Source organism: Triticum aestivum, chromosome 2A, assembly GCF_018294505.1.
Source record: "Triticum aestivum cultivar Chinese Spring chromosome 2A, IWGSC CS RefSeq v2.1, whole genome shotgun sequence".
Classification (NCBI taxonomy): domain Eukaryota; kingdom Viridiplantae; phylum Streptophyta; class Magnoliopsida; order Poales; family Poaceae; genus Triticum; species Triticum aestivum.
The window spans coordinates 75452725-75463302 of NC_057797.1; the positions used below are offsets into that span (position 1 = coordinate 75452725).

Here is a 10578-nt window from a genome sequence, read left to right on the forward strand (position 1 = left end):
TCTTCCACTCGGACGAGCTTCACATGAGTCCGAGCGTCAAGCGTCATCCAGCGTCCGTGTCTCATCATCTCAGTGGCATCAGCGTCTCGGTCATCCGTCCAAAAATGTCGTCAGTTCCATTGTTAGGAATAATGATCTAGAGTGTTCATCCTCAGATACTTCTGCTTTAGTTTGTGATGCTTGTCAATGTGGTAAAAGTCGTCAACTATCTTATACTGCTTCTGCTCGTGTGTCCACTATGCCTCTTGAATTAGTTCATACTGATGTTTGGGGCCCTGCTCGTGCCTCCTCTGGGGGGTAAAAGTATTATGTGAGCTTTATTGACGACTACTCCTGTTTTTGCTGGATCTATCTACTAAAACATAAGTCTGATGTTGAACAGGTGTTCTATGCTTTTCAAGCACATGTTGAGCGCCTTTTGGATGCTAAGCTTAAAGCTGTCCAGTCTGATTGGGGTGGTGAATACCATAAGCTGCACCGTTATTTTCTTCGTACGGGCATCTCTCACCGAGGCTCTTGCCCTCACACCTCCCAACAGAACGGTATTGCCGAGCGAAAACACCGACACTTGGTTGAAACTGGTCTTGCTTTGTTGGCTCACTCGTCTCTCCCTTTACGTTTTTGGGATGAAGCTTTTCTGACTGCGTGTTATCTCATTAACCGCATGCCCACCCCTGTGCTTGGTCAAGATACTCCTATTCATCATCTTCTGAAAATTCCACCCAATTATTCTTTCCTTCGTATTTTCGGGTGCGCTTGTTGGCCTAGTTTGCGGAAGTATAACTCACACAACTAGAGTTTCGATTCAAGATGTGTGTTTTCCTTGGATATAGTCCTATGCATAAGGGGTACAAGTGTCTTGATCGTTCTACGGGTCGTATATACATCTCGCGTGACGTTATCTTTGACGAGTCTGTCTTTCCGTTTGCTACTCCCGGTGTCACTGTCGATGTGTCTACACTTGACGAGGCTATATCTTTTCCATCCACAGAACCGGCTACGAGTGCTCATGTGCGTAATTACGACCTAACCTACTTGGCTACTAATACCTCTGGCCTAGCCAGCTCCTTTCCTGTGCAGGATTTTCCGCGTCTGGACACGGTCGATACGCCGCTCGACGTGCATGGCAGGGTGGCTTCCCAGGCGGGGTCCCCGCCTACGCATGCAGGGTCTGCACCGCCTGGTGCTGCGGCTAGCTCCTCGCCTGCCCGTGCACCAGCTTCGCCAGCGCCCACCTGCGCCTCTCCGGCCCGACAACCGGTTTCACCAGCGCCGGGTGCAGCGGCTGCTTCCCCCTGCGCTCCGCCGGCCCATGAACCGGTTTCGCCAGCTCCTGTGACACCGTCGCCAAGTCCAGCAGTGTCGCCATCCTCGTCTAAGCCTCCGCCCGTCGAGCACCCTCATCCTATGGTCACTCGTACCCGTGATGCTACTCGTCGTGACAAGGAGTTTACTGATGGGACGGTGCGGTATAATCCTCTTCGTCGTGCTTTCTTTGCGACACCGGTGTCACATCGTGATGCTCTCCGTGAGCCGGCGTGGCGTGATGCTATGGCTGCTGAGTTTGCAGGGCTTCGTCAAAACGGCACTTGGGTCTTGGTCCCTCGACCACCTGGCGTTAACATTGTTGGCAATAAGTGGGTTTTCAAGACGAAGCAACATGCCGATGGGTCTGTTGACAAGCACAAGGCTCGCCTCGTCGCTCGTGGTTTTACTCAACAGCACGGTCTTGACTATGGTGATACCTTCAGCCCCGTGGTAAAACCGACTACTATCCGTCTGGTTCTTTCGCTTGCTGTTTCTCACGGATGGAGCTTGAGGCAGATTGATGTTAGCAATGCATTTCTTCATGGCTTTCTTTCCGAGACTGTTTATATGCAGCAACCACCAGGTTTTGAAGATGCCCGGTTTCCTTCGCATGTGTGCAAGTTGCAACGAGCTCTTTATGGTCTCAAACAGTCGCCACGTGCTTGGTATGCTCGTCTCAGTGCTCGCCTTCTTCAGCTTGGTTTTGTTGCTTCAAAGGCGGACGCCTCTCTATTCATCTTTGCTGCGCATGGCGTTCAGATATACATGCTTGTGTATGTTGATGATATTGTGATTGCTGGCTCCACTCCGGCTGCAGTTGATCGTTTGGTGCGATCCATCTCCGACAGTTTTCCTATCAAGGATCTTGGTCCTCTCCATTATTTCTTGGGGCTTGAAGCGTCCTTCAATTCAGGGGGCATGACGCTGACTCAAAGAAAGTATGCACTTGATCTTCTTCATCGTGTGAGTATGGAGAATTGTAAGCCTACCTCTACACCATTATCTGCCACTGAGCACCTGGCTCGTGAGGTCGGCACCCCTTTGGGTGTTGAGGATGCCACTCGATATCGCAGTATTGTTGGAGGACTTCAGTATTTAACGCTCACTCGTCCCGACCTGTCCTTTGCAGTCAACAAGGTTTGTCAGTATTTATCACAACCAACTAATGAGCATTGGGAAGCTGTCAAGCGTATATTGCGTTATGTCAAAAGGACTTTGAGTACGGGATTGAGGATTCGTAAATCTCCTTCCACTAGTGTCAGTATTTTCATGGATGCTGATTGGGCTGGATGCATTGATGATCGCCGTTCCACTAGTGGTTTTGCTGTGTTTGTTGGCTCCAATCTTGTCTCATGGAGTTCCAAGAAACAGCCAACTGTCTCCAGATCAAGTACGGAGGCAGAATACAAAGCTTTAGCTAATGGAGCAGCTGAAGCAATCTGGGTGGAGATCTTACTCAAGGAGCTTGGGGTTTTCAAGCAGCGTACCGCCATTCTATGGTGTGATAATTTTGGGGCTACATACCTGACGGCAAACCTAGTCTTTCACGCAAGAACCAAGCACATAGAGATAGATTTTCATTTTGTGCGTGAGCGCGTTGCTTCTGGTGTTTTAGACAATGTCAGGTTTATCTCGACTAATGACCAACTGGCTGATGTATTTACTAAACCGGTCACGCGACAGATGTTAGAACGTTTCCGGTCCAATCTGAACCTTGTATGTAGTAGTGGTTCAGATTGAGGGGGTGTGTTGGAAACGTCTTATACCTGTCGTATTGTAATCTAACTCTGTATTGTTGGTCTTATATACCTCCTAAGCCCTAAGCTAGTAGTACAATCTATCAGATGCCTTGATCGATGGCCTCGATCGGAGCTTTGCGAATTCCTTGTCCGGCTTCCCGAGCACGTACGTATTGGCAGCGAGCCTACACCTCTGGCCGCTGCGACGGCGGGCTGAGAAACCTTCCGAGTGGAGTCTGCCGGCGGCATGCATGATTAGATCGCCTTGACTTCATCCTTGGCAACGTGCATCGTTTTGTTGGGGTTTCCGCTGTAGACGACGTACCCGTCTTCGGTGGCGGAGAGGATGACCGCGTTGAGCACGAGCACGAGCCGCTGCCCGGTGCACAGCTGACCCGCCGACGTGCGCACCCGCACCTTCGTTCCCGCGCGCATGGAGCTCTTGGCGATCCCTTCTGCCGGCGCAATCATGCTGCTCTGGAGCCTGCGGCGGAGCGCGCGCATGGCGGCGGACGTGACCGTCATGGAAGGCATGCTGGCGGGGTGGCGGCCTGGCGGGAGGTCAAATCGTTGTGTCTATGTTGAAAGGGGTGAAGGGTGGTGGAGCCAGGCTTTATGGACAGCAGACTAGCAGCCCTCGACCACCGGTGGGAGTCGGACTCGGAAAGTATAGCCTATGCTTGGCATCCACGCTTCCCTCTCGGACTCCGCCTCCAATTCGGTGATCTCATCCTCGCCGCAAGCTTTGCTGTTTGGTGAGATTTTTCTCATTTGTACAAGGTCCGAACAGTTCAAGTCCCACGCTAACTCGACATCATCGGTGAAATCACAGATGTGCGTATATGCGGAATATCCATTTCTTAGCCCACACTCATCTGTACATCCGGTGAATAGAAAATTCACAAAAAATACTAAAAAATAAAAAAAATCTGATTTTTTTTTGCAAGGAAGACTTTTTGATGCGTGAGGTGCGCTCTAAATTTCAGATCATTTGGACATATGAGTAGTTATCAGTAAAAAAAATATTATGTCAGGCCCTAAACATGTCTTTTTTGCCGATAGCAACTCAGATGTCCAAATGATCAGAAATTAGAGCGCACCTCATGCACCAATTATCTTTCACTCAGAAAAATGGAATTTTGGAATGTTTCTAATTTTTTTTGGAATTTTCGGTTCATCGCGAATGCAGCTGAGTCTGGACACCGAATCACCTCGTCTTATGTATCTCTCCTACTTCAAAAAATAAGCAAAGTTTTGTCTTACGTGTCTTTTTCTACCCTCTTCTCTCCACCACATATTCTCCATTTTCGGCTTTGTCATTAATTTTTCAGATCGGTTTTCTTGAAAACCACCTTAACTGTCCGATTTCTTACTTGCTTGTTGTGATTTAGTTGGTAGCTAAAGTATAATTTTGATATGTAATCACATTTAATAAAATAAGGGAAATGATTCCTCTCAGCCGACTGATAATCACGCTTGGTTTTGCTGCCTTGATTGTGCCCCAATGACCTCCACACCACTGGGGGAGCTTAGTTGGGGCTAAACTATGCCATGGCCGCCCAGCTTCCAGCATATGCATGAGTAAAAGTGTGGTTAATGATTAAAACAATGTCTAATGTATGAGTGAATGCCTAATGCAGCCTGCCCTGGTTTTTTATTGTAGCTCCGCCACTGCTCCACACCTCCTGATGTCATCCCTGGTCGCTGCTTGTTGCACGTGTGCCATGGCGCGCACTCCGCCCGAGCTCGTGTGAGGAGGCACCCGGCCGGGACGACCCCGATGGTGTTGTCGATGTTATTGTTGTTTTTCGCAACATCACATCGAAGACAAGTTTCTGTAACATTGGCCTTGTTGCAAATGGTGGGGCAAACAATGCTTGTGCTAGTGTTGTTGCGACGCAACGACGTTTTGCAACATGATCTATGTGGCAAAAGTTTTCTGCAATGAGACCTTCGTTGCACATTTCCGCAACATGATGGTTGTGGCGAAAGTTTTCTACAACATGACCTCGATTGTAAAAGTTTTCTACAACATGACCTCTGTTTAAAAGGTTTTTACAACATTACCTATATTACAGAGGTTTCTGTAATATTACCTCTGTTGCAATAGTAGAGGGTGCCGCTTGGCAACTTGATGGTGTCTCATCTGACCGATTGTGACCTAGCCAATATTTAAAAATTACCAGTCGGCCCACATAGCATCCCTCGTAAAATAATAATGAGTAAATCATGGTGATTGTGTACACAATAATTATGCCCCTATCGCAACACATTGGCAATTAACTATATTTATGAATTTTATTTTATTTTCATAATTTAATAAAAATAGTAATATTTTAGAACTCTAATTCAAAATAAAAATATGTAATAATTATGCAAACATTATTATAATTCGTAAGTATGTTGTTTAAGAAATTATTTGTATTATTTAAAATTATTCATATAAATTCATAATTTAAAATTTTAAATGTTTTTATTTACTCGTGGCTTATGTTTAATACACAAGTGAATATAAGCCACTGGTAAAAATTGTACACAAGTGCATACTCATAAATATTTAGTAATTTTTTGTATTCATATTTTTAATAATTTAAATATAAGCCATGAGTGCATAAAAATGCTTTTATTCACTAAATTTTTTAAATGTCTCTATTTATTATTATTTTCTAATATATTCCATGAGTGTATATTTTAAATGTTCGTATTTACTAAATATTTTTACATACTCGTTACTTATAATTAGAATAATATTTAAAACGTTACACGAACATATTTTGAGTAAGTTATTTTATTTTATCTATTTTATTTATAACACATGAATATTCAAACCTCAATTATTATCTTTGATTAAAACTTATCTATTTTGTACAAATTTTTTAAAAAGGAAAAAAATGTAGCATGCGCCAAATAAGCTGCAATAACTGCAGCCCATTTAAGCCCCACAAGTGTGGTCGTTTACAAAATATATTGTCTAGTTATCCTTATGGGTTCATCTAAAAAAATGGAGTTTCTAAAAAAGGTTTTCCTTATTGGAGTTTCTCAAAAAAAAAGTTATCCTTATTGGCCAAACAAATTTGAAGGATGGGGTGGCTTTTTTTTAGAAAATGAATGGGGTGGCTAGCATGGCTTGCTTGCTAGCTCGAAGTTGTGGGTTTGAGTTTCAAATGAATCTGTTTTTTTTATTTTCATGCCAACTTTTTATTGGACATACAGGTGGGACCCACTAGTCTATGCAAGCACTTTTCATGTCATTTTTTCCCTTTATATTGACATGTGGGACCCACTGGACATGGAGATGTATACTATGCGTATCAGTTTGTGCCTCCACTGCAAGCGGGCCCCATGTTACGCTAGCACGCCATGTGTGCAGTCCAACCAAAATATGTCATGTCAGTGAACTTTATGTCTACGAATAGAATTAGCATCATATTTGCATGCACGTGCTAAGTTTGATACCACTTATCTCTATTTCGCAACTGCAGGCAGTAAAGTGGACACGCAATTTCAAACACCATCGATGCAATTACCTCTTATTTCTTCTTTTCTAGTTTATAGGGCTTATTTCAAAATTTTAGTTTTTTCATTTTATAAGGCTCAATTTGGTTGTTCCTCATCACATATTTAGATTTTAAGGTGCATTAAATCATTGCAAGCAAGTATTAAGACCTCTTCCAAATTCCAATGAACAAGTACTTAGATGAGGTGATAAGCGCATTAAATACTTTAACAACTATAGCCCCCAATGCATAGGTGGTTAACTTGTTGTTGCTAAGGCTGGTCACAATGGGGAGGAACTTAGGAGTAACATCACACACTCCAATACAACTTTGCTTATGTGGCACATATTTAATGAAGAGAGAGGTGCTTGTGGTAACTAGCTAAGTTACCGGAACATCACACACTCCAAGAAACAATGAGTCTATAACCTAATAAATACATCGTTGCATGACACTACATAGATGTTCCTACCCACTATGGAGATAGTAACATAGTCTAGGGAAGTGTGTAAGTTACTAGCTTATGTTCTTGCCCATTGTGACCAGCCTAAGCTTCTTTCATTTAATGTCTTAGCTACTAAACTCTTTCATGCATTGATGAGCTTGCTCCATTTAAATGTTTTGCCTAGGTTCACGCGCTTGGCATTGGTTCTTCCCGGGGTTACCAAATCAATCTCTGTTCTCTTAATTGTCTTGCCACATCAGATTTTTCGCCTACATGGCATGCTTAGCACCTGTACAAGGTGGAGCATTGGGAGGGGCCTAAGAGCATCTCCAACAGTTGTAAGATAGGTTTTGGTAAATTTGCCACCTAGAACATATATAGTGATGATGTGGCATGTATTAAATGTGAAGAGAGAGCAAAGTTGTATGTAGATTAACCAACAACCTTTGCACAAGCTTCAAGATGAAATAGAGAGCAATCACATGTATTTTCTCACCATCTATTGGATAGTTTACATACAATCCATTGGAGTAGTTGTATGTTAGCTTGTTGGTTGATGACATGGACATTTAACATCAAGACTAACATACTCCCTCCGTCCCAGTTCGCAAGGCAAAATCCCAAAAACTATTTGTCCCAAAATCTTCCACCCCCTAGGCACATTTGTATTCAATTTGGCACTAGTAGTCCATCAATGTTTGCATGCAAAAGCTGATCCACTCCTCTTTCACCGTGGGAAACCACTCCACTAAATCTGCATGCACCACAACACTTACTCCTCTTCCCAGGCTGCATGCACCACAATTCTAATGCATGTTGGAGTACTTCCTTTCATCTTCCTCTTCCACAATGCAGTGTGAAACTGGCGCTAGACTAGGTTGTTCGTCTACGTAAGTCCATGGCTATATAAAGAAATTTGGGCGCTGCTTTCGTTTGAGTTTGGAACGAAATCCTTGCGCGCGGAATCAAATCTCTGGTTTAGGAAAGAAATCTGGGCGCAATAGCAAAATTTAAGGGGAAAATATCGCGCCGAAGGAGGAAGGAGCGCGCGAGGCGGAAACAGCGCGCGGGGCAGAGGAAAATATCGCGCCAAATCAATTAAAGACTAGAAAATAAAGTTCTTTTCACTTTCCAAATTAATTACAGCGCCGATGGTTAACGCTTTTACGTGGAAAATCAGAGCCAATGGAAATTCACCTTGGGCCAAGATATTTGAAAACTTTGCCTTGCGAACTGGGACGGAGGGAGTACATCTGTTAGAGATACCCGTACTTTATGCATGCATGCATTGCAATTAATGCATTGATAAACATAACCTTTTGAGAAAAATAAGAGCATTAATTGGGTGCTTTTGCAAACTACAAAAATTATTCCACCACTCGCCATCTTCCTTAGTTGGTGAGATTTTTGAATTGGACCCTATAAGCGGGAAATGAGGGAGTATGTTTGGGGTGAAAACTGAAGCAGGCTGCTGATCTTAATTTATCTACAGAAGGCCTCAACGGTCACATGGGCATGTTGACGTATAATGTGCTGTCTAATCTTTTTCATCAGTTTGGATTTTTGGATGAATTGGCTAAAACATGCACTTTTATAAGGCGAACAACTGTGTTCACTGTATAATGAACTTTTTTTTTCTTGCAAATTTACTGTATGATGAACTGAATCTGGAAGAAACCCCACTGCACGCTCCACGACGCCAGATCCGTCCGTGGTGCCCCTGTCACGGGCACTGGCAGCGCCGCGCCCAATGCGCCCAACAATAAATGAAGCACGCGCGCGCTCACACGTACGACGCGGCCGCTTCACTCCCATGCACGCACCAACGCGCGCACGCCTAAATATCCGCGTCCCGGCGCGGCCGCCTCCGCGCACCTATATATTCCCACGGCGAGGTGCATGCGGTGGTAGTCAACCAGATCCAGCAGCGTCGAGCAGCTGAGGGAAGAAAAAGAAGAAGAAGAAGATGTCGCACATCGCGGTGGAGCGGAACCGGCGGCGGCAGATGAACGACCACCTCAAGGTGCTGCGTGCCCTGACGCCGGCCTTCTACATCAAGCGCTGCGACCAGGCGTCCATCATCGGCGGCGCCATCGAGTTCATCCGGGAGCTGCACACCGTGCTGGACGCGCTGGAGGCCAAGAAGAAGCGCCGCCTCTGCAGCCCCACCCCGAGCCCGCGCTCCCTCCTCACCTGCTCCACGCCCACCAGCGCCGGGGGCTCCGCCTCCGACGTCTCCCCCAACAGCAACGGCAGCAGCGGCGGCAGCTGCATTGTGGTGCCGGGCATCGGCGGCGCCGCCGTCAAAGAGCTCGCTGCCTGCTGCAACTCCCCGGCCGCCGACGTCGAGGCCAGGATCTCCGGCGCCAACGTGCTGCTCCGCACGCTCTCCGGCCGCATCCCCGGCCAGGCCGCCAGGATCGTCGCGCTGCTCGAGAGCCTCCACCTCGAGGTGCTCCACGTCAACATCAGCACCATGGACGACACCGTCCTCCACTCCTTCGTCCTCAAGGTAGTACGCAGTTACTAACTCCATTACCGGATTAAATGTGCTGCGTGCGCGGAATATTCCGTGAACGCATTCGATCAGCTGCCTTCATCAGTCAGTGAATTAATTGCACTGTTGCATTGCAGATTGGGCTCGAGTGCCAGCTCAGCGTGGAGGATGTCGCCTTCGAGGTCCAGCAGACCTTCTGCTACCACCAGCAGGAGCTCGACTACTCATCCATGGCGATATAATATATTATAGTCGCTCCTTCGTGTGCAAATTATATAATAATTATATTAAGATACATCCATATGCAACTTCAACATGCGCTCCATGCATGTCTAGATCCCCCAATTTGCATATTACTTTTCTCTCGAAAGTAATATATATAGTGTTTCCATTTTGCAAAGTAAAATTGAGGTCCATGTAACTCGTGTGATATTGTTTCAAAATGTAAGTCGTGTATGCAAATTATTTTGATGACATCTTCTCGGACTTATACCTAGTATTTGCAATTTTCTAGTAGAGTATTTCCTTTGTTTCTCGGGAAACATGTAGACGTAACAAATGCATCGTTGTTTTCCTTACACACCTCCCCTAGCTAGCAAAACATACACCAACACCAAAGTCTTCAGCAACATACACCAAAGAACAACGGAACAAAAGTGCAAAACATACACCAAAGTCTTCAGCAAGCCCCTACACAAACATCTTGTGATGTGACGGTCTTTTTCATTCAGAAGATTCCAAAATGTATGAATAGAAAGGATGCAAAAACAATATGTATTGTTGTTTGAAATCCTACATGAATGCAGAATTTGAAACATAAACATATGTTATAGAGCTTGCTTAAAGGATCTTTTCCATGAGGTTGGACTCGACAAAGATAATATTGAATTTTTCGAATGTTGCCCTGTTTGAAGAAGATGAAGAAGTATACACTAGTAGGGAATAGCTAGCCTATCTGAGAGCAACTCTAGCAGACCCCGCATCCTTCTGGCCCGCAAAATGTTTATGCAGGTCGCGGAAAAACACCTTTCTGGGCCGGCGCGGACGGCCGCGTATGCAGGCCCCGCATAATGGATCCGTAAAAACGGATAT

At 45.3% G+C, this 10578-nt stretch overlaps 1 protein-coding gene across 1 annotated transcript; it reads left to right on the top strand.

Annotated features, from left to right (window-relative positions):
- Positions 1 to 8909: 8909 nt before the first annotated feature.
- LOC123184797 (transcription factor MUTE) lies at positions 8910 to 9965 on the top strand. Its single transcript, XM_044596858.1, has 2 exons — positions 8910 to 9501; positions 9624 to 9965. Exons 1-2 carry the CDS (start codon positions 8956 to 8958, stop codon positions 9726 to 9728), a joined length of 651 nt encoding a protein of 216 aa, XP_044452793.1. The 5' UTR covers positions 8910 to 8955; the 3' UTR covers positions 9729 to 9965.
- Positions 9966 to 10578: the final 613 nt, after the last annotated feature.